Source organism: Hyperolius riggenbachi, chromosome 6, assembly GCF_040937935.1.
Source record: "Hyperolius riggenbachi isolate aHypRig1 chromosome 6, aHypRig1.pri, whole genome shotgun sequence".
NCBI classification, from domain to species: domain Eukaryota; kingdom Metazoa; phylum Chordata; class Amphibia; order Anura; family Hyperoliidae; genus Hyperolius; species Hyperolius riggenbachi.
The window spans coordinates 147,416,613-147,441,366 of NC_090651.1; the positions used below are offsets into that span (position 1 = coordinate 147,416,613).

General features: G+C 45.1%; 1 protein-coding gene across 1 annotated transcript in view; it reads left to right on the forward strand.

Annotated features, from left to right (window-relative positions):
• The window catches only part of ZBTB41 (zinc finger and BTB domain containing 41), an 82,145-nt gene extending 72,436 nt beyond the window's left edge, over positions 1-9,709 (forward strand). Inside the window, exons 10-11 of the mRNA XM_068240056.1 lie at positions 723-811; positions 3,645-9,709. Of these exons, the coding sequence (XP_068096157.1) occupies positions 723-811; positions 3,645-4,174 (619 nt within the window). The 3' untranslated portion in view covers positions 4,175-9,709. The remainder of the gene's footprint in view (positions 1-722; positions 812-3,644) is intronic.
• The last annotated feature ends 15,045 nt before the right edge of the window (positions 9,710-24,754 follow it).

A 24,754-nucleotide genomic window follows, 5' to 3' on the forward strand; every position in this document is an offset into this window, starting at 1 on the left:
TTACTCTCCTCTGCCTGATTTGCCCGCTCCTTCACTATAGAAAGTGCATTGTCTCAGCGTGAGAAATATTGGCCAATCAGAGAGGAACAGAGGTGTGGGAGGGGAAAACAGGAGGGAAAGAGGCTTCAGCCAATCAGGCTGCAATTAGTTAAGTCTGAGGGGAAGTAGAGAAGCAAAAAAGGACAACCCAGCATGCCCTGCAACTTCTTTTTTGTGTACCAAATTTTGTGTGTACCAAATAAGAGTCGGGTAAACTGGGGAATGATCGTTTATCAACAAGAAAAGTAATAGTGGTATTAACTTTTGGATTGCCTGGTTAGCATCCTTATTACTGGTTTACCAGTTAAAAATAAATAATTGAGTTTTGATGTTATGCCCGACATTTACACTTTAAAATTATTATTCTTGTAGCACAAATGAACACAAACCATGCCAGTCCCATGTCCATGCACTGTTAAGTGGGGCTGAGTGACATTGTCTGGAAAAAATAATAATTGCTGTTACCTTCAAAACAAAATATTTATTTTTGCAGCACAAGTGGCCAAACATGATAGTATTTTTATTTGTGCTGATTGGAGTTGTGGCATCTGTTATGTCTATCCTAATCAGGGCATAATGTTTGCTTATTATTATTATTTTGCATCTGCTACAGCATTATTGTGCATGTACCTGTCTGTATGTTTAAAACCCAAAACTAAGTAATTTATTTCTACACTGTACAGATATAAAACAACATTTCATCAGTGTGAAGTATGCAAAAAAGTCTTCAAGGGAAAATCAAGTCTTGATATGCACTTCAGAACACATTCTGGTAATACATTATACTGTATCGTTTTTACATTCTAAGTATATCTGTGCTTTATAATGTTATGAAGACTGTATTCGCTTTTGTGAAATGGTTTTATGTGCACTGTCTTCTACACTGCTGTGCTTCTTATTGCAATTAACTAGCTGTGAAAAGTATTTAAAGGACACCTTAACTGATAGGGATTTGGAGGCTGCCATATTTATTTCCTTTTAAACCATGCACATTTCCTTGTACTGCTGCTGACCCCTCTGCCTCTAATATTTTTAGCCATAGATCCAGAACAAGGATGCAGAACAGCTGTTTCTGACCAAAGTCTGACTGGATTAACCATATGCTTGTTTCTGATGTGTGATTCAGACACTACTGCAGTCAAACAGATCAGCAGGACAGCTAGGCAACTGGTATTGTTTAAAAGGAAATAAATATGACAGCCTCCATATCCCTGTCACTTCAAGTTCCTATTAAGTTGTTAGTTATATAAGGCAATGCACGGTAAACTACTAAGGTATAAATCCTGTAGGAATGCATGTAGTAATCAACTTAAAGATTGTTTAGTCGTTGAGGCAGATTTACTAAGCCTGGGATAGCAAAACACAATCTTTTGGTTTAGTACGGTCCTGCAAACACAATCCCCGGGAATAATAGTACTAGTAGTAAGAATCCATTCAGTTAAAGCATAGATTAGTCCTTCCACATTCACATATTCCCATAAGGCCACGTTTATACCTAGAACTGCTAAACTATTTTGCATTGAGATCGTTGGCAATTTTGCTGCAATTGCAGTTTGCGATTCTCATTCCAGTGAATAAGAATTACAACGCAATCGCCTGGATAGGATTACATGTGCTGCAGCGCTTTGCTGATTGCCGATGATCAGCAAAGGTTAAAACGCTGGCTGAAAATGCCTAAACCCTTTTGCTGCCAAACGCTTACTCCAAAATTGCCTCTCTGATGGCTAAACAAAGCAGTTTTCATATTTTTTTGCACGCCCCAAGAAAACACAATTTACAAACAAATGAGTTAACGAAGGATCCCCTAAATGTTGAAAGCAGAGAGCTTATATAATTAAAATAAAGCTTCATTGACTTTGTAATCGCAACAATATTTCTTGATTTCATATTTTCATTAAGAAAAATACACTAAAACCTTTACTGGTGCTAACAGAAACAAAAAATAAATCCCCGTGAAATCTAAAATGAAACAGCTCTTAGTTAATAAAGAATCAGTAAAATAGATATAAAAAACGGTGCATGATTTCTTAATGGTATAAAAGGCAAGTATGCAAAACCACAGGGTAACTTGGGCCAAAACCTTAAAGGGCACTGAGCACCGTTACACTTTTTTTTTTTTTTTTTTTTACAGTTATGAGGAGCGCCATTGCTTACCTACCTAATTTTATGCTAAAATTAAGCAATTGCTGTATCTATTATGTAATGTATGCATTTGCCATTAACACTGTGCAAGTCATGCACACCTCATCCACTTTGGTCCTGTAGCTCCTCATCCCGTAGAGGTAGCCATCACTGTCCGCAGCTGGCTGCACGTATAAGGATTTGCCTGTGTAGCATGCGCCTGGCCGCAATGCATGCCAGGAGTTGTAATCCATACATCTCCCGACGGGAGATTTACACACATCTACATATTTCAGCTCCTAGCATGCATTGCTAGTGGGAGCGCTTTGAAGTGAAGCCAGCTGCGGATGGTGATGGTTACCGCCACAGGGAAGGGGGGCTACAGAAGCAGCCCCTGTAGGTAAGCGTACTGGTGCTCAGTGCACTTTTAAAGGGCATCTGAAGTGATATATGACATGAGGATATAAAATAGTTACATATAATACTAGCCCTTGTAAGAAATTATTTAAAGTCCTTTAAAAAAAAAACTTGAGTGGTTATCTATGCTGAAGGCCTTATGAACAAGCTGTCCATTTTCTGATCGATGAATAGAAGCCAAAACATATGAGAAACAGTGAGATAAAGATTCTAAAGAGATTTACTGCAGGAAAGTTCTGTATCCTTTTAAGCATGGATTCTAATGGTGCCTATACATTACCCGATTTCCGGTCCAATTTGGTGGAAAGGATCATCGGGCATGCGGGAATATGTCAATTGCATGGGCTCGGATCAGGTGCACTGCAGTCATGGCGTTTGAATTCCCAATGACCGATGGACCCTTGGCTGTTTTCCCCCCAAGTATATGTGTCCTCCACGTGCCCGTAGTGAGCATTGAAGGCTCACCTATCAGGCCAGCGCAAATCCATGCCACCTGTCACTGCAAGCGCCTGTACCATGTGACGTGAGGATCCAGGGGCTTCCTTCTTCATAGCGAAGTATGTATCTTTTGTGTTCCAGTCCACCCTGGGTTTTCTTTCCAGGACTTTATTATCTCTTCAGGTTCACTTTAGCTATCATAACTTAACCCTCCCTGTCAAATGCACCTTAGCTAGTCCAGTTAACCAAGTGACCATGAGGTTTAGAGGTTTAACCCCACTTAAACCATAAAATATTGAGTCTTTTATTGACAACTCTGAATTGGTCATAAACTAAGTAGTCATGTTTTGAACTTCTCCCACTTCCCGCCCATTGACAATATATAACGCCCCCTCCCTTTGCAGATCACTTGATCGTTGTTACTGCAAGATGGATGTTTTTTAAGATATTCTATTTGCACTAAAAAGTGGAAAAATAGGATGTTTAAGACCTCCATTTTGCAGGAAGTGGCTAAAGGTGTGTATGACTTGCACAGTGTTAATGGCAAATGCATACATTACATAACAGATACAGCAATTGCTTCATTTTAGCATGAGAACTGCATAAATATCTTGTTTTTTTTCCAACAGGTGAAAAGCCATATAAATGTCCGATCTGCAACCAGTCATTTCGCATTAAAAAGACACTAACAAAACATTTGGTCATACACTCAGATGCCCGTCCATTTAACTGTCAGCACTGCAATGCGACTTTTAAACGCAAGGACAAGCTGAAGTATCATATTGACCATGTTCATAATTCAAAACCTGAGGATGGCGGCACAAATGAGGAGGCAAAGAGCTATACAGCTGCTTCACAGAGCTCAGAGGCTGGTATGTGTGTGCCTCTTACACTGGTGACCGTTGAAATGTCAGAAAATGAGAGTGATTTAGAGACTCATCCTGGCTCTTCTGTACTGACACAGCCAGTGGACTACCAGCGTCCTCCTGACTTGGCCTTCCTGGAAAAATATACTCTTACTCCACAACCAGCAACTCTCTTACATCCGGTGAGACCTGAGCAAATTATGGAGTCTAGAGAACATTCTTACTTGGGGACTCTTCTTGGTCTGGACCCACAGCCAGCTGTGCAGACCATTTCCAGCAGTGATCATCAATGAAATGGACATTCCACAGACATTAACCTGGCGCATTTGCTGCACTATAGGGGTGGTGGGCAGGTACCTCCCATGGCAAAGGGTTTCTTTAGACTACTTATTCAGTCCTTCACCACTACCTTAAATCATTATGCTCTTCTATTGTGGATCTGCTGTAACTATATGGTATTTCAAAAAGTTACTATGATCTTTATAACACATAGTAATAGCTTGAAAAGTGAAGAAAAGGAAAGATTGTTCCCAGCGACAACTAGCTTCTGGTGTCATCTTTCTAGTCATTCGTAAAGGAATGATAAAGAAGGCTGCTATGGGCAACCAGCTTTCCTTTCCACTAGTGTCTACACCTGTCTCTAACAATCAGTCTTGTGCAAATTAATTGCAACAATGCAAAAAACGCACAGATTATCTTTTTATTGTCAATTCAAAGTTAATTAAAGCAGCAAGACGTTATTTTAGTTACTAATATCACTCCCTTTAGCTTTCAGTTGTTCTTTGACACAATTCAGTACTGAGTCAATAAGTGTACCACTTATGTTTTTTATTTCAGGATCTTGATACCACACTTTGATAATTGCACATATCAACTTTGTCATGCAATTCAACTTGCACAGTTCTCTTTTGATATGGCCCAGAGATTCTTTTTCAATGAAATGTCAGGCAAATTACCTGACTAGTCCAAGAAACAAATCTTGTTGTCCTTGAAAAATGTCTGTACTTTGTTTTTAAAGTATGGCATGGTGCCAAAACTTACTGAAAAATCCCTGGTTTGTCTGGGTAGAACTTAGCCATTCCCAGAATCAATTTGTATTTTAGCACTTTTATATACAGTACATGACTGTTGATCATTCCATCAACTTGGAGTAATAGTCCAGTTACAAAAGCTGGAAAACAACCCCAGAACATATTTTTGTCAACGTATCTCACTGATTGGCATCATAATCAATTTTATTTAGCCAAATAAGTTGTCACTTACAGGAATTTGAATCGACAGTTACTTAACTGTCATAGACAATATGATACAAGGACAGACAGTATCGATATTACAATTCAACACTATATGAGTTAAAGTGTTAGCAAACAGGGTGAGAAGTGTTCATTTTCGGTTCTGTGCTGTAAGGCTTTCAAGTCCTAGCAGTTCTAGGATGGTTTTACATTAAAGGACAACTGAGGTGACATGATGATATAGACACGTGTATGTACAGTGCCAAACACACAAATAACAAAGCTGTGTTCCTTTTTTCTTTCTCTGCCCAAAAGAGTTAAACATCAGGTATGCAAGTAAGTTTCTGTCGGGTCAGAACTGGGCTGGACTGGGACAGGCTATAGCGTAACCCTCACTGATAAGTAATTACAGCCATAAAACACTTTCCTGTCAGGAAATGGCTTCTGAGAGCAGGAAAGCGATAAAGAGTCAATCATTTATACATTTGAGCTCCAGCATACTTCAATGAAGGTGTCATTGAGCAGAGACAATGAAACAGTAAACATGTAGAAACTAGATTTAAATATAAAATAAAACTGTGGGAAATCTAAAAAAGTTATTTTTAGGAGAAGGAGGATACATACAATTGTTTTTCTCGTCAGTATATTTTCACCTCGGATGTCCTTTAAGCATGCCTTCCACCTGAGGGAAGAAGCTGTTACTGTGCCTGAAAGTTTTTGTTGCCACTGACCAGTATTTCACAGCTGAAGGCATAAGTTGGAAGATGAAGTGAGAGGGGTCAGCGGCATTGTTGGTCACTGTCTTTCTGCACCTGCTAGCATAAAGATCCTGCAGGGAAGGTAAGCTGCAGCCAATTCTTAGAGGTCAAAGGTTCTTATGTGTTTTTATTACAAAGTGGCAAAGCTGACCCTGTATATCAGAATAGCTGTCATTGGAAAAGGCCACTTTCATCTATTGCTCAACGGTGAACTTTGCATATTTTCTTGTCCAGTAAGACAGGCATTTTGCATTTGGAGACTGAGTTAATAGTGCTGGGTTTTGGTCTACTTTTTTCAGTCAGCTCTGTCATGAAAAAAAATATTTCTCTCTTTAGAACACTTACTGAATGCCAAATCCAGATGAACAACATTTGAAAGTTAAAGATAGTCATATTAATCATTGAAATAACTTGGATTGACATTACTATTCTGTGTTTTTTTTTCACACTGCTGCAATTAATTTGCACAAGATTGTATGCAAAAGGCAAGCACCATCCAAATCCCTCAAAGTGCTTGAAACAAACCTGTTAGCATTCATTGCTGGTAAACAGACACTGCCCAAAACACAGGCACCACAGGGTCCCTAAATGTATCCTTGTCATGCTTCAAATCTATTCTTTTCCACCCTTGATCCTAAGTCCCACTTCCTTTCAGCAATACACCAGTGATGTCAGCATAAGAACCACTATAATAATAGTCTTATCACTGGGTTTTAAACAGCAGATCTTGAGGTTAGAGAATTCAAGGCTTGTAATTGGGTTAGGCCCCTAGATTTTAAGGCCTCTAAGATGACATAAAAAATGGCTCAACAAAGGTACTTCTAACACCCTGTGGTGTCTGCGCATAATCAGCAGTGTCAGTTTACACACACAGTAGGTTAAAATAGGTGTGTGTTAAATCTAGCCTACCTGTACTGTTATTTACTTTTTAAAGACGTATGATATATGCAGTTTCTTTAACCTCTTTGGAAAGGTGACCTTTCCCCTGCGACCTGAGTCTCAAAATTGTCCAATAAAGTACCCACAGCAGAGAGGAGCAACAGAGGACAGGGTTTTGTGTTTTTCAGAGGTTACGAAGTACAGTATTTGGATATTCAAGCACCTTAGATTTCAGGATGACCAGAGTGCTCTGATAAACTCAAAGTATGTGTGAGCTCCTCACTGTGACATATGTAAGTGTGACTTTGGTGGGTATTCTTAAAGTAAACCTGTAGGGAAAAAAGTGCCCTTGGGGGGTTACTTCCCTTGGGAGGGGGAAACCTCTGGATCCTAATGAGGCTCCCCCCATCCTCCTCAGCCAGCTAGCTCTAGTGCTGGCTCCTCTGCAGCGACACCGACAATACTATATACTTTCAGCGGTAGCGGCTTTCCAATGGGCTCTACCAGAAATAGCTAAGTCCAATCGGGTCCGCCCTACTGCGCAGGTTCAAACTACCTGCACAGTAGGGAGGACCCTACGGGGCTCAGCTATTTTCACCGGAATCCATTGGAGAGCTTTGCCTGAGCGCACTGCCAAAAAAACAGTGACAAGGGAATTTCAGGGAAGCCACTGCTGGATCCCCTCTGGTGAGGAGGATGGGGAAGTCTCTTTAGGATCCAAAGGCTTCCTCATCCAAAGGCAAGTACCTGCTAGGGGCACTTTTTTTCGCTCCAGGTACACTTTAGATTCATTTTAATTATTTATCAAAAACATTTTTTTCACCAAAGATTTGAAAGTAAAGTGGAACACCAGTGCAAACCTTTTCCTTTTTTTGGGATAGACTTGGGTGTGGTTAGGGAAGACATTTATTGTTGCCTTAGTCTCCTTTGAAGAGATTTCACCTCACGTCTTGTGTCAGAAGCACCACAGTAATTTATAAATGTCCTCATAGGGAGAAGAAATCCCACCTCAGCCAGCAGTGGCTATTTCACTCTAGGAGCTGATCCGTGCGTTTTAAGGAATTGCTCCTAGAATGCATTAAAAAAGGTAACATGAAAGTCTACTTGACTTTCATGTTACCTTTCACATTAGACGAAGCGTTCCAGAGCGTTACGTTGTAACACATCTGGGGGCTTTTAATTGTCCAGCACCGGGATTTTCCTGTCAGGTGAATTAGATCTAGAGTCGCTGATCAGTGTCGAGCTGCAACTTTCTGACGCCACGCCGTTGGTCATAACGCGACATGAAATCTGAAATCGGGTTGGTGAACGCGTTATGTATTGTGAAAGAGCCACCCTCCTGTTCTGGTGATGACCTTACAACTTTGGAATCCACCTGACCTTCTGTGTTTATGCCAGCTGTCTCTGGAAGTGAAGTTATATTTTCCCAATACTATATGAAGGCAGAGACCATTAAAAACCCGGTCACAACCCTTCACCACACTGTCCACAACTTTTTGTTTTTTCTAAAGCTTTGCCTGGAATTCCACATGAAAGCACACGTGAGGTGAATATGGAGGCTGACATTTATTTCCTTTATACAATGCAAATTTCTTGGCTGTCTTGCTGAGCCTCTGCATCTAATACTTTTACCCATAGACCCTGAACAAGCATGCAGGTCAGATGTTTCTGACTGGATTAGCCACATGCTTGTTTCAAGTGTGTGATTGCAGCCAAAGAGATCAGCAGGACTGCCAGACAACTGATATTGTTTAACCTCCCTGGCATTATTTACAAGCCTCGTCCAGGGAAAACTCAGGCTCGTCCAACTGTTCTAAGGTAGGGTTCAGTTTTTTCGCATTAAAATTTGCATTCTTATGCATGCTCTGGATACCTGTATGTGAAAATTCACACACGAATGCACATTTTTATGAGAACATTTGCATGTTTTTGGTTAAAAAGCTGAAGAGTGGAGAAAGTGTGACCTGGCAGAAAGGGAAAATTAAATGTAATTTATTTATTTTTTTACATGATTTTGTGATTAAAATTTTAATCATACTCAAAATGTATACTAGACACATCTTGCTAGGTTACAAGTAAACAATTCACACCCAAAAAATAAATAAATAATTAAACCACTTTTTGCCGAGAAATCAGCAAAAATATAATGCCAGGGAAGTTAAAAGGAACCAGAGATGGGGACATGAAAAAGATGTTATACATACCTGGGGCTTCCTCCAGCCCTATACGCTCGGATCGATCCCACACTGCCGTCCTCTGCTGCCTGCATCTATAAGTACCGGGTCCCGTCACTGACATCATCGGAGCCAGCCGACGCAGGAGAAGAGCGCCCTCTACGTATCTCTCCAGTGGCTGCTGCAGAGATACGCAAACGGCGCACCTCCCGTACGCTTAGACTGACTCCGACTGACGGCAGAGCGGGGTCCCAGTTCTCAAAGTTGCTGAGGACGGCGGCTTGGGATCGATCAGAGCGTATGGGGCTGAAGGAAGCCCCAGGTATGTATAAAATCTTTTTCATGTTCATCTATGGTTCCCTTTAAAAAGGAAATAAATATATGCCTCTGACTTCAGATTCACTTTAACATACACTTGAAGTGAGAGGGATGTGGAGGCTGCCATATTTATTTCCTTTTAATGTATACCAGTTGTGTGGTGTCCTGCTGATCATTTATGTACCAGTAATGCCTGAATTACACACCTGAAACAAGCATGCAGCAAGAGGATGAACATGACAGCCAGGCAATGGCATTGTTTAAAAGGAAATGAATATAGCAGCCTCCATATCGCTCTCAGGTCAGGTTTTCATATAGAATCCTAGTTCTAATTACATTTTGACCACGTTGAATGTTTTCCTGATTATAATTTTTAAGTCCAAAGATGTCCACAAAGAAATGTGCTTTTATTAATTTTAAACTGCTCAAAACTTCAGCAAGAAAATAAAGATCTTATGCAACGATAAGCTGTAACTTAGCAGATTATTAAATATCATTACAGTATATGAAATCATCCCTTTGATTATGGATAAGCCTATCAATGGATCACGTGGTGGTGGTATTTTAGCAATTGGGAGGAAAGAAGAGATGTCGACACTATTAGTCCAATGGAGGGGCGGAGGTGGCACTATGGCAGGAGTCTGGGTAGCAAGTCTTTTTTCTTACCTTGTGTTTCTACAGCGTGCTCTGAAAGATGAACTGTAGTGTGCCAATAGTAAACAGAGGAACTGCATCCGGCACTGCTGTATGCTTAATATTTATTGTGACAATCGGGATACATCATCTAGCAGGAGTACACAATGCTGCCTACCTGTGACTTCCTGAAAGTCGGTGTGCGTGCATACATTGCTTGGACATCTCCTAGGTTACCGAGACGCTTGTGCTTCAAACTGCAGCGCTCGGGATGTGTGTATTCACACGTCACACCATCTATATTGCCGCTGGACATAGCACAAACCATGGTCAGACTTTAGTGCATACATTCAAAAGTGTGAATTAGTGAATTAAAAGTGATGAAAAACTGGCTAGCTACCAAATACTTCAGCAGGGCTGCAAGGTAACTAGTAGTACAGTGAGTTCATAGAAGATTTTATTTTTTGTCACAAGTTAGCGGAAAATGACACTTTGTGAAAAAAACAATAAAAATCAATTTCCGCTAACTTGTGACAAAAAATAAAATCTTCTATGAACTCACCGTACTAATAACAGAATACCTTGGGGTGTCTCCTTTCTAAAATGGAGTCATTTGTGGGGTTCCTATACTGTCCTGGCATTTTAGGGGCCCTAAACTGTGAGGAGTAGTCTTGAAACAAAATTTCTCAAAATGACCTGTGAAATCCTAAAGGTACTCATTGGACTTTGGGCCCCTTAGCGCAGTTAGGGTGCAAAAAAGTGCCACACATGTGGTATCGCCGTACTCGGGAGAAGTAGTACAATGTGTTTTGGGGTGTATTTTTACACATACCCATGCTGGGTGGGAGAAATAACTCTGTAAATGGACAATTGTGTGTAAAAAAAATCAAAAGATTGTCATTTACAGAGGTATTTCTCCCACCCAGCATGGGTATGTGTAAAAATACACCCCAAAACACATTATACTACTCCCGAGTACTGCGATACCACATGTGTGGCACTTTTTTGCACCCTAACTGCGCTAAGGGGCCCAAAGTCCAATGAGTACCTTTAGGATTTCACAGGTCATTTTTGTTTCAAGACTACTCCTCACGGTCTTTATTTTTTTTGTCACAAGTTAGCGGAAATTGATTTTAATTGTTTTTTTTCACAAAGTGTCATTTTCCGCTAACTTGTGACAAAAAATAAAATCTTCTATGAACTCACCATACTCCTAATGGAATACCTTTGGGTGTCTTCTTTCTAGAATGGGGTCATTTGTGGGGTTCCTATACTGCCCTGGCATTTTAGGGGCCCTAAACCGTGAGTAGTCTTGAAACCAAATGTCGCAAAATGACCTGTGAAATCCTAAAGGTACTCATTGGACTTTGGGCCCCTTAGCGTACTTAGGGTGTAAAAAAGTGTCACACATGTGGTACTGCCGTACTCAGGAGAAGTAGTATGTGTTTTGGGGTGTATTTTTACACATACCCATGCTGGGTGGGAGAAATATCTCTGTAAATGACAATTGTTTGATTTTTTTTACACACTTGTCCATTTACACAGAGATTTCTCCCACCCAGCATGGGTATGTGTAAAAATACACCCCAAAACACATTATACTACTTCTCCTGAGTACGGCGGTACCACATGTGTGACACTTTTTTGCAGCCTAGGTGCGCTAAGGGGCCCAACGTCCTATTCACAGGTCATTTTGAGGCATTTTCTAGACTACTCTTCACGGTTTAGGGCCCCTAAAATGCCAGGGCAGTATAGGAACCCCACAAGTGACCCCATTGTAGAAAGAAGACACCCCAAGGTATTCCGTTAGGTGTATGGCGAGTTCATAAAAACAATAAAAATCAATTTCCACTAACTTTTGACAAAAAATAAAATCTTCTATGAACTCGTCATACACCTAACAGAATACATTGGGGTGTCTTTTTTCTAAAATGGGGTCACTTGTGGGGTTCCTATGCCGCCCTGGCATTTTACGGGCCCAAAACCGTGAGTAGTCTGGAAACCAAATGTCTCAAAATGACTGTTCAGGGGTATAAGCATCTGCAAATTTTGATGACAGGTGGTGTATGAGGGGGCGAATTTTGTGGAACCGGTCATAAGCAGGGTGGCCTTTTAGATGACAGGTTGTATTGGGCATGATCTGATGGATAGGAGTGCTAGGGGGGTGACGGGAGGTGATTGATGGGTGTCTCAGGGGGTGGTTAGAGGGGAAAATAGATGCAATCAATGCACTGGGGAGGTGATCGGAAGGGGGTCTGAGGGGGATCTGAGGGTTTGGCCGAGTGATCAGGAGCCCACACGGGGCAAATTAGAGCCTGATCTGATGGGTAGGTGTGCTAGGGGGTGACAGGAGGTGATTGATGGGTGTCTCAAGGTGTGATTAGAGGGGGGAATAGATGCAAGCAATGCACTGGCGAAGTGATCAGGGCTGGGGTCTGAGGGTGTGGGCAGGTGATTGAGTGCCCTAGGGGCAGATAGGGGTCTAATCTGATGGATAGCAGTGACAGGGGGTGATTGATGGGTAATTAGTGGGTGTTTGGGGGAGAGAACAGATGTAAACAATGCACTTGGGAGGTGATCTGACGTCGGATCTGCGGGCGATCTATTGGTGTGGGTGGGTGATCAGATTGCCCGCAAGGGGCAGGTTAGGGGCTGATTGATGGGTGGCAGTGACGGGGTGATTGATGGGTGGCAGTGACGGGGTGATTGATGGGTGATTGACAGGTGATCAATGGGTTATTACAGGGAAGAACAGATGTAACTAATGCACTGGCGAATTGATAAGGGGGGGTCTGAGGGCAATCTGAGCGTGTAGGCGGGTGATTGGGTGCCCGCAAGGGGCAGATTAGGGTCTGATCTGATGGGTAACAGTGACAGGTGGTGATAGGGGGTGATTGATGGGTAATTAGTGGGTGTTTAGGGTAGAGAACAGATGTAAACACTGCACTTGGGAGGGGATCTGATGTCGGATCTGCGGGCGATCTATTGGTGTGGGTGGGTGATCAGATTGCCCGCAAGGGGCAGGTTAGGGGCTGATTGATGGGTGGCAGTGACAGGGGGTGATTGATGAGTGATTGACAGGTAATCAGGGGGATAGAGGTATACAGTACACAAGGGGGGGGGGGGTCTGGGGAGAATCTGAGGGGTGGGGGGGGTGATCAGGGCAGTTTAGGGTTAAAAAAAAAATAGCGTTGACAGATAGTGACAGGGAGTGATTGATGGGTGATTAGGGGGGTGATTGGGTGTAAACAGGGGTCTGGGGGGTGGGCAGGGGGGGGGTCTGAGGGGTGCTGTGGGCGATCAGGGGGCAGGGGAGGGGGGAGATCAGTGTGCTTGGGTGCAGACTAGGGTGGCTGCAGCCTGCCCTGGTGGTTCCTCGGACACTGGGACCACCAGGGCAGGAGGCAGCCTGTATAATACACTTTGTAAACATTACAAAGTGTATTATACACTTTCCGTGCGGCGATCGTGGGGTTAACGGAAGCGCCGGCGGGATGTTGCGGCGGGTGAGCGGAGTCAGGCCCCGGCGGAGGCTCGCGTCACGGATGACGCGATCGCTCCGCCCATGCCCCTAAAAGGACCGCCGCCTCTGTGGGTGAGCTGGTCCTTTGCGGGCTCCACTTCCCAGCCGCCCCTGTGCGTTAGGCGGTCGGGAAGTGGTTTAAGTGGTTAATAGAATAAATATGGCAGCCTCCATATCCCTCTCGTTACAATTGTCCTTTAAGCTTATCGTGGCATTTTTAAGCATGCACTAAAGCATTCACACTTGTCATAGTGATTTCTGTATGCTATTTCCTACATGCACAAATTTGCGTTTGCATATTTACGGGCCTTCTTTTTGGAACTTCCATGCATGTTCTGGCGATTTTTATTTTGCATGCATTCCTACGCTGATTTTTGTTTTGCCATTTATCCGTGAATACCAATGAAGTTAATTTACATTAAAGTGTATCTAACTTCAAAATCACACGTTTTCATGCAAATATCTGTTTTGTTTTGGGGTTTTTTGTGTGTTTTTTCTATATTGCCATTGGCTTTAATTGGAACATGATTCGCAAATGAAAAAATGGTGGACTTGCCATATGAATTGAATATAAATGCATGAAAAGTGCAACTCCATTGAAATACATTAGATGTGCTGTGATTTTGGAAATCTGGAAATCACTTCCATTTTTGCCTTGGTCTTTATAACTGACCCGCGGTATCAAGGTTCCTGAACAAAATACAGTTAATTCATGCTGAAAATGTAGTGCTGATAAACATTTGACAGTGTTTTTATACACAGACATTGGTATGATGAGATTCTGACCCTCGTCCTGTAGTGCTGCTGCATCTGGCCCTTCACTGTAATTCTGTACCTCTCCACACTTTCCCCCATGTGATTGCGTTGGTGCAGATGGTGAAGTGTGTCAGCCTGGCAGATTTGTACAAACTCCCCACAGAGGGATAAGACAAGAATGAAGAAGCTATGTAATGAGGCAGACACCTGGTGCCATCATCAGACAGATCTTTAGCTCAAAGTGTACTTATATTGTCACCCCAAAGTATGTACACTGTAAGTAGCTACTCTTTGGGCTTGATTCACAAAGCGGTGCTAACTGTTAGCACGCCTGTGAAAACCCCCTTAGCACGTCTAAACAAACTTTTCGCGCATAAAACTTTACGCGCGCAAAACTTTATGCGCGTAAAACTTTACGGGCGTACTGCACAGAGCGCAGGGCGCACTGTGCGAAGTGCCCATTAAAGCCTATGGGACTTAGCGCGCGTAAAACTTTGCGCGCGTAAAACTTTACGCGCGCAAAGTTAGCGCACGATCTGATTGAGAAATCCGGTGCTAACCTACTTAGCACCCTGGTTAGCGCCTCTAAAGACTTTAGACGTGCTAAGTAGGTTAGCACCGCTTTGTGAATCAAGCCCTTTGTCTTTAAATATATTAAACTAGTTATCTCCACTTTAAATAATATTGTTCACTTAAGTATCCCTTTAAATGGTAGCCAAACAGGGTGTGAAGCGTTTATTTTCAGTCCTGTGCTATAATGCTTTCAAGTCGTAGTAGTTTTCTAGCAGTTTCAGCATTACTGTTTGTGCTGGATCAGTTAGCATGGTTCGTGCATGCGCGCACTGGGCTCCGTCTCCTTGGTCCATGATCAGTGAATGGGAACAGCCATTCCCAAACCCTATCATGCCTGTGATGAATGAAAGCCAGTGTCAGCGAGATGCCAGCAATTGAATTTAACAAAGGGAAAGTAAAACAGTCACACAATACTTCCTGTGTACTGTTTCACTGTACACAGGTATTGTGTGGCCAAAAAGTAAAAATGCACCCACGTACACTATTATATATAAAAATATATATATTAACCCCTTTCACCCCTACCCCATAGTTACCAAAATAAAAAATACATAAATAGTTACTTTAGAGACTGTTTAATATGTATGTCATGAGGGTATATTTCTGTTATTTTTGTAAATAAAGTCTTGTCATTCTTAATATAGTGTATAAAAAAACACTAACTGGAAAAAATACACCTTTATTTCCAAATAAAATATTTATCAGATTTTTTATGTTTTATTTATCATAGCACATTTTATTTTAAAACTATGACTGAAAACTGAGATTTTTTTTCTTTTTATTGCCTTTAAAATACATATAAAATAAAACCATTCTTAGCAAAATGTACCACCCCAAGAAAGCCTAATGTGTGGCGAAAAAAAAGAAATATATAAATCATTTTGGTGTGATAAGTAACAATAAAATAATTGGCAAATGAATGAGAGGGGTGTGATGTAAAATTTGGTTTGTTTTTTTTTTACGGGGAAAAAACTGTGGTTGGGAAGTGGTTAAGTATGGCTACTGCCTGAGGAGAGAAGCTGTTCCTGTGCCTGAAAATGTTTTTGTTGCAACTGCCTGGTATCTGAAACCAGAAGGCAGAAGATGGGAGTGAGAGGGGTCAGAAACAATCTTGGTTGCTCTCTTTCTGCACCTGCAAGCGTAAAGATCCTGCAAGTAAGGTAAGCTGCAACCAATTTTTTGTTCTGCAGATCAGATTGTGCACTGTTGAGCATGAGCCAAACCAGACAATGAGGCTTTGTTCACATCTAAAGTCCAGGGCCGGATTTAGGCCAAGGTCCCTAGGACACCACAGGAGGAAGGGCACCACAGGAGGAAGGGCACCAAAGCAGCAGGCTAAACTGGTGGAGCATTTGCAAGCTTGAAAATGCTGCAATGCAGGGAGATCAGGCGAGTGCCTGACCGCAGTAATCTGCCGCTAGCTGCCTGTACAGCAGCCAACTTGCTCTCTCTGCACGTTTGCATTGTGGCCGGTGGCTATGGACTTGGGCAGCATTGGAGATGGAAAAGAAAAGGAAGCTTCTGCACTGGAGACAAGCGGAGAAATGAGTGACACAGATGGCTGCTGCAGTGTGAAGGCGAGCTAACTACGTATGCTGAAAGGGGGTGGGGGGAGTGGGAAAGGGAGGGATTAAGGGAGTCATCTGGCTACCTATACTGGAGGGAAAAGGGGGAGGAGTCATTTGGCTACCTATACAGGAGGGAGGAGTAATCGGACTACCTATACTGGAGCGAAAGGGGGAGGAGTCATCCTGCTACATATAGAAGGGGGAAGGGGTCATCTGTTTCCCTATACTGGAGGAAAAGGAGGGAGGAGCAATCTGGCTACTTAAACTGGAGGGAAAGGGGGGAGAAGGCATCCCGCTACCTATGCGGGGGGGGGGGGTGTTTCATCACGCTACCTATACTAGAGGGAAGGGGGAGGGGTCATCTGGCTTCCTATACTGGATGGAGAGGGGGGAGAAGTCATCTGGCTACCTATACGGGGGGGGGGGGGTCATCAGCCTACCTATACTAGAAGGAAGGGGGAGGGGTCATCTTGCTACCTATACTTAAGGGGGGCGGCTGGTGACAGTGGCCTAGGGCGGTAAAGAGTACAGATTCGGGCCTTGCTAAAGTCGCAATCGCTGAGGCCAGCATTTTGTGAGTGATTCTTTTTTTTTTTTCCCCTTCCCGTTGCTTACCTTCGTGCTACAATTTTTTTGTAAAGCGCTTTTTAAAGCACTTTTGCAGAGCGATTTGTTTTTTCACTTCCTGACACGAGTCAGGAAGTGAACAAAAGAATAAATACAAAAAGGTTGAGAATAGAATAAGAACCATCAATGAGTAGCATCCCTCTGGAAGGAGGCCAAACAGAGGGAGGCTGAACATACTCCAGAATTGCTAATTACAGCAGAGAGAAAATGTGTGCATCAACCAAGTGAACCTGACAAATCTGGCTTTGCAAATTTGGCCTACTGGCTAATCACGAGACATTGCTCATGCAAATATGCATTTGCTTTCGCATGCCTAAATATGCAGGGTCAAAAACCAAAAACCGCAAAACAATCGCCCTGCGGGAATTAGTTCATGCTACATAGCACTATCCAGGGGCGCCACGAGGAGGCTTCCCATTGCCCCCATACAACCGGGGGGCCGCGTGGGTCCCAGGCTCTCTCACCACCTGGAACCCACACAGCGGCACCCCGGAGGTGGAGGCTGGGGGGTGCAGGCGATCTCCCCAGCGTGGCCAGCGCCGGGAAGAGCCGCCCGCACACACCTCCCAAGATTAAAAACAGGCACTTACCTTAACGTCCATTGCGTTCTGCTATATGCGCAAGACCTGGGCGCGACACATAAGGGGAGGACAGGCGCAAATAGCCTGCTCCAGGGCTCTCACCTCCTAAAACAAGCCATCCACCACTTGCCTCCAAAGAAAAGAAAATGCAATGCTAATTACAACAGAGAGAAAATGTGTGCATCAACCAAGTGAACCTGACAAATCTGGCTTTGCAAATTTGGCCTATTGGCTAATCACGAGACATTGCTCATGCAAATATGCATTTGCTTTCGCATGCCTAAATATGCAGGGTCAAAAACCAAAAACCGCAAAACAATCGCCCTGCGGGAATTAGTTCATGCTACATAGCACTATCCAGGGGCGCCACGAGGAGGCTTCCCATTGCCCCCATACAACCGGGGGGGGCGCGGGGGTCCCAGGCTCTCTCACCACCTGGAACCCACACAGCGGCATCAACCAAGTGAAAGCAAATGCGTGGTTTAACTGTTTCCCATATAGGCGCAGAGCACGTGGAAAGTAGACTTCGAGCAGGGGATCCAGCAGGGAGGCAAAGATGCAGAGCTTCAAGTTGTTGCTGAGCTTCCTCAGGGGAGGTGACTGACACTTGTTTGTTCTGGTAGGTGAATATTAGTTTAAAGGGGAACCCTCATTTGTATTTGATTTTGTGGGTCATCATGATCTGCAGAATTGGTTTCATAGCCCGTCGTCTTTGTATTGTGGCTGGGGCTAAGTCGGTAAAGATCTGATAGGAGTAGCCTTGAAACGTTAGATTGTCTTTGTTTCTTGCTGCTCGTAGTAGAGATTCCTTGGTGTTAAAAAAAAAAGTGGGCTTTACAAGGATATCTCAGGGAGGACCGTTAGGTTTCAATGGTGTGAGAGCCCTATAGATCTGGTCGAACTCCAATCTGTCTATCGGTATAGCTGGGTCTAGCTCCTGGAAAAGGGCAGTGATACTTGAAGTAAGATCGGTTACAGACTCTGGGACCCCGCGGATCCGAAGATTACCGCGACAGGCCCTGTTTTCAAAGTCCTCTATTTTAAGCTGGGTGGACTGCACATCTGTTTGTACTGTCTCTATGTCTTTCTCATGGGCATCAAGAACAGCTGAAGCATTGTCCATTCTTTGCTCTAAAACGTTAGTGCGGGCGCCTAGCTCTCTGATCACTTTTTTGAGCTGGCGTGTGATACAGGTTGAGGTTTCATCCAGCTTGCGCTGCAGTATAAGTTCAAACTGCTCTAACAAAAGTCTGTCCCGACCCGCTATATCCACAGTGCCTTTGGTACCTGCAGCCAGTTTCTGTTGTCTGGGTGCTACCGACCGTAGAGATGTAGTGCTGCTCGCTTCAGAGGCTGTGCCGGGAGACTCGTCTCGTGGTTGATCAGGCACCATCTTGGTCTTGCTGCTGGAGGAGGAGGGATGTTGCTGTGCTTTGCTCCCGGGTGTTTTGCCTTTAGCAGCGGGAGCTTGCTTCTGGGGTTTGTGCTCCACCGGTTGCAGCAATGCGAAGCTGCTATCATCAGAAGCTTGGGATGGGGATTCTGCGCGTGAGTGGCCAGGCACCATCTTGCTGCAGAGTGAGGAGTGCTGCTGGCGAGTCTCGTCCCCAGGCGTTTTACCGGTTCGGCGGCCGCCCATCTACAGCCAGCTATCGCTGAAGACCTCGGTCAGCCAGGTGAGCAAGTCTGAGCTTGGTTGTGACAGGTCTGAGAAGGGCAAACACAGCCAGAGGGCGCAGAGCGAGGCTAACAGGCGTCCATCTTCCTCGGCTGCTGGCCACGCCCCCCCTCCCCCTCTGGAAAATTTTCTGTGGACGCCCATGTCAGGTATGCTTAGCTGGAACAGCTTGCTGTGTAACAGCTCTGGTATTTTGGTGTTGAACGCAAAGCTGACAGCAGTGAGCTAAATGTCCACCAGGATTACCGTAAGTACGCCATTTGGGACAAATTGACGCACACATGTTTAGGCTCCTTTAACACTACATCTGTTGTGTAACATCGGATGATATAATCGCATCACAACACAATGTAATTATATTTCTGTTTCAAAATTTTTATTGAAATTTTTCAAATATAACATGGTATATACATTTTGCAGATCAGGCAAACATGTCATAATGTGTCATTAAACAGATATGATATTCCGAAAGTCCCAGATTTCCAGCCATAGCTGCATTCTATTATTCCCGGTATGACGACTAGTGGGGCTCTATTGTTTTAGACTCAAAGATGATCATATTCATACTATTCAGGCCAAAGTCCTGTTGGTAAAGAAAGAGGATGAGGAAAGGAAAAAGGGAGAGAAACAGGTAGAAGGAAGAAGAACTGGGGGGGGGGGGGGGGGGGGGGCTTAGGGTAAGGGAAAGGGAAGGATAGAAAGACTCCCACAGGAAGGAGTATAAATTTTAGAGGTGTTTCAGTATTTTATAATTGGCATTAGTGGTTATATATCGATTCCAGGTATCCCATACATCATGAAAGGAAGCGACCTTATCCTCCAGTATTCCCGCCATCTGTTCCTGGACCCAGGGCCGGATTTCTGGCAAGTCCAACGAGGCCGGGGCCTAGGGCGCCAGATAAATGCTCCTTTCTTAGGGCGGCTCAGGAGCAGTAAGCCTATTGTGCTGTAGACAGTGAAAAGCCCCGACCGCGCTTCCGTTCATTGCCGCCCGTCTGCCAGTCACACACTCTCCTGCCTCCTCAGAAGCAATCCTCCTCCTCCACCTGTGCAGTACACAGTACCCATCCACGGCTGCCCTGCAAGTTTGCTTATAGCAGCAGGCAGCCGCGGGCAGGCTGGATGGATGGCCGGGTCTGGCACCTGAGTCAGGCAGCGGTGATGATGAAATAAACAGTCGGGGCATAGCCAGGAGCCAGCCGGCACCTTACACGTGTTGCCTGGCTGAAGCTCATCTCACACAGTCTCCGGACGTGCTCCGCCCCCGCCTCCTCTACTTCCCTGCTGAGTTGCTTGTGTGATGTTCCTCACTCCAGGGAAATTCAATGACTATTGCTGGGGACGGAACATTTGCTTGGGACTAGGACAAGTGAATGTACAAGTAAGGAAGCAGTACTGATAATTGCAGACAGCTGCAATTTAGATAAGCTGACTTGTCCCCTGCTCAGGAATGTTCTGTCTCAGTGTTTCTGCTAATTTCCTAATGACTCTGTTTTCCTCTCCTATTTGTCCCATTTTATGTACTTTTTCTTTCTTTTTTTTTCCTGTTCCCGATCTTGTTTTCTCTTCCCATCTCTCTTTATGCCTCTCGTCCTTTGTTCCCTCCCCCAAATCATGTGTTCCCTGCGTTTTCCTCCCCATCATATGTTCCCTGCTTACCCCCCATCCTGTGTTCCCTGCGTTTTCCTCCCCCATCTTGTGTTCCCTGCGTTATTGCGTTTTCCTCCCCCATCCTGTGTTCCCTGCTTACCCCCATCCTGTGTTCCCTGCATTTTCCTCCCCCATCCTGTGTTCCCTGTGTTTTCCTCCCCCATCCTGTGTTCCTTGCGCTTTCCTCCCCCATCCTGTGTTCTCTGCTTAACACCCCCCCCCCCCCATCCTGTGTTCCCTGCATTTTCCTCCCCCATCCTGTGTTCCCTGCGTTTTCCTCCTTCATCCTGTGTTCCCTGCGTTTTCCTCCCCCAACCTGTGTTCCCTGTGTTTTCCTCCCCCATCCTCTGTTCCCTGCTTACCCCCCCCCCCCCTTCCTGTGTTTCCTGCACTTTCCTCCCTCATCCTGTGTTCCCTGCATATTCCTCCCCCATCCTGTGTTCCGTGCGTTTTCCTCCCCCATCCTGTGTTCCCTGCGTTTTCCTCTCCCATCCTGAGTTCCGACCTTTCCACTCCCCTTTCTCCGATCTTATGCTCTTTCTTTTCCTCTCCCCTAGTATAGAGGGGGGGGCGGTGGTTGACATTTGGCCTAGGGCGGTAAAAAGTAGAAATCCGGCCCTGCCTGGACCATGTAGGCTGTCACTCTGTTCCTCATCTCTTCAAAAGAGACAAATTGAGTTCTCCAAGCTCTAGCTATTGTTTGGGAGGCTGACATAAAGATGAAATGGGTAAGAGAATTTTGTGATTTGGTGAGAGAGTCAACTATAAAATGCAAGAGAGCAGACCAAGGGACTTTGGGTAGCCGTTTACCAAACAGTGTCTGGAGCATTCTGTAGATTTGAGACCAAAATCTAGAGATGATGGGACAGGTCCAAAAAAATATGAAGCATGTCCCCTTTCGATTGGCAGCCTCGAAAACCAGAGACCCGAGTTTGATCCAGTAACATGGCGGAGTCTGGCGGGTACCCAGTACCACCTAAGCATTATTTTATAGGCTGTCTCCACAAGAGCACAAACACTGGTTCACATGACAGCCATGGGCCCCAGGCCTCTCTCACTAGCTGGGGCCCCCAAATCACCATGCGATACCTAGAGGGAAGTGTGGTCAAGCCCTGGACCTCTCACCTCCAGGGAACTCACCTCCACCACCTCTAAACTAAATGCTAACTGCAACAAACACAATTGCTAACTCCCAGCTAGAGCAATCTCCTGCCTTTATCTGGTCAGCAGACGCCAGACAGCCAATCTGGCGTCTGCTGACCAGATAAAGGCAGGAGATTGCTCTAGCTGGGAGTTAGCAATTGTGTTTGTTTCAGTTAGCATTCAGTTTAGAGGTGGTGGGGGTGAGTTCCCTGGAGGTGAGAGGTCCAGGGCTTGCCCACACTTCCCTCTAGGTCAGTGCTGTCCAACTGCACGGGCATGGAGGGCCATGGTGGAGGGCCGAAGGTTCTTGCTAGAGCCGCAGACCCCCTCCCCCCCCCCCCCCCTCCAGGAAAAAAAATGTAATTAAAGGACAATTAGATTGGCAGCACTTTCCACAAAATGCAATTTAAGATTTTGGTGAAGTTGCGTGGCGCACACGGCATGCAAAAAAACATGGGGGTTCCGTTGCGAGTAGAGCAGTGAAAAATGGGTGTGGCCATGGACCATGGAATGGGTGTGGCCACGGGTGGAGACAAATTTACATGAACTTAGCAATGTGGGACATTAGTTTAGGACGAGTGGTGGCAAACATTTTGGAGGCCGAGTGCCCAAACTGCAACCCAAAAGTCACTTATCTATCGCAAAGTGGCAACAGCAATTTAAACTACATACAAACGTTTTAACTCAACATGAACATTATGGAAAATCCAAGTTGAAAATAAACTCTGAAGATAAAGTTTTTTTTTTTTGTTTTTTTTAGAACCTCCCAGTTTTGTTTTCCGTTTTAAAAAGCTAAAAAAGTTTTAATGCTATTGTCTCATGATGATAATTCAGCTTTTCCATAGTCTCGCAGTTCGCAATCATGTGACCCCCAACAAGACAAATTCAGCAATCATGAGGCCCCCAACAAGGCACATTCAGCAATCATGAGGCCCCCAACAAGACAATTTCAGCAATCATAAAGCCCCCAACAAATCATGAGGCTCCCAACAAGACAAAATCAGCAATCTTGAGGCCCCCAACAAGACAAATTCAGCAATCGTGATGCCCCCAACAAATCATGAGGCCCCCAACAATACAAATTTAGCAATCATGAGGCACATAAATAGAGAGCATTTCACATAAATAGGCAGAATGCCCCTTTAATATGGTAGACACCTCTCACCTGGCTTCTGTATTCTCCTCTACTGGCTATTGTGCCTGGCTGGCCTGGCAATAGTGTTTTTGGCCAGATTGGTGATGATGTGTGGGCTGAAAGGCCTTGCGGTGCTGCTGTGGCCCGGCTGGTGGTGATGCTGTGATGTGGCCGGATGAGGTCGTAACAGGTACCCCCCCCAGTTAGATAGTGACAGGTGCCCCCCCCCCCCAGTTAGTGACAGGTATCCCCCCAGTTAGATAGCGACAGGTGTCCCCCCAGTTAGATAGCGACAGGTGTCCCCCCAGTTAGATAGTGACAGGTGTCCCCCCAGTAAGTGACAGGTGCCCCCCCAGTTAGATAGTGACAGGTGTCCCCCCAGTTAGATAGTGACAGGTGCCCCCCCAGTTAGATAGTGACAGGTGCCCCCCCCCCCCCCAGTTAGTGACAGGTGCCCCCCCCCCCCCAGTTAGATAGTGACAGGTGTCCCCCCAGTTAGTGACAGGTGCCCCCCCCCCCAGTGATAGTGACAGGTGTCCCCCCAGTTATAGTGACAGGTGTCCCCCAGTTAGTGACAGGTGCCCCCCCAGTTATAGTGACAGGTGCTCCCCCAGTTAGATAGTGACTGGTTCCTACCCCAGTTATAGTGACAGGTGCCCCCCCAGTTAGATAGTGACAGGTGCCCCCCCCCCCCAGTTAGATAGTGACAGGTGCCCCCCCCAGTTAGATAGTGACAGGTGCCCCCCCCCCCCAGTTAGATAGTGACAGGTGCCCCCCCAGTAAGTGACAGGTGTTCCCCCAGTTAGCGTCCATTGCCTCGCCCTTTACCTCTCTCCTGTGCCCCGCTGCCGCTGCTTCACAGCTCAGACCTCACAGATTGCGGCGACTGAAACAAGCAGAGCGCGCACATAACACCCGCGCGGCAGAACGTCACATGCGGAAGTGACTGATTTCACTTCCTCATGTGACGTACTCCGTGCGGGTAATATGCGCACTCTGTTTGCCTCAGTCGCCGTGATCTGTGAGGTCTGAGCTGTGAGGCAGCGGCATCGGGGACACAGGAGAGGCTACACAAGAGGGAGCAGGCATGGCGCCCATAGCGCACGCCATGCCTGCATCTCGGGGAGAGGAGCGGACCGCAACAGGAGGCCTGGCGGGCCAAATGCGGCCCACGGGCCGCCAGTTGGACAGCGCTGCTCTAGGTATCGCATGGTGGTTTGGGGGCCCCAGCTAGTGGGAGAGACCTGGGGCCCCCGGCTGTCGTGCGGACCAGTGTTTTTTTGTGATTTTAAATTTCTTTTTTGCAGCTTCCAGGATGCGGTTGACAGGTGAGTGGTCAGGGAGGGGACCGTGTGGGAGATGTGCCTACATCCATGTAAAACTATGCAATCTATGATTGCATCCAACCGAAGCCTCCCACCTGAATTCTAATTTCTGCAATTCCTGCTAGATTTGGTACAGCAGGCAAAGCGTGTATAACAGTACACCTGATTGGCTGACTGGCGTCTGCTGACCAGAGTAAGGCATGGGGATTGCTCTAGCTGGGAGTTTTCAATTGTGTTTGTTGCTGTCTCCACAAGAGCTAAGTTCAGGGGTAATTTAGGGGTAGTGTTCCATATCGTCTCCCATTCTTCTTTAGTTTCGG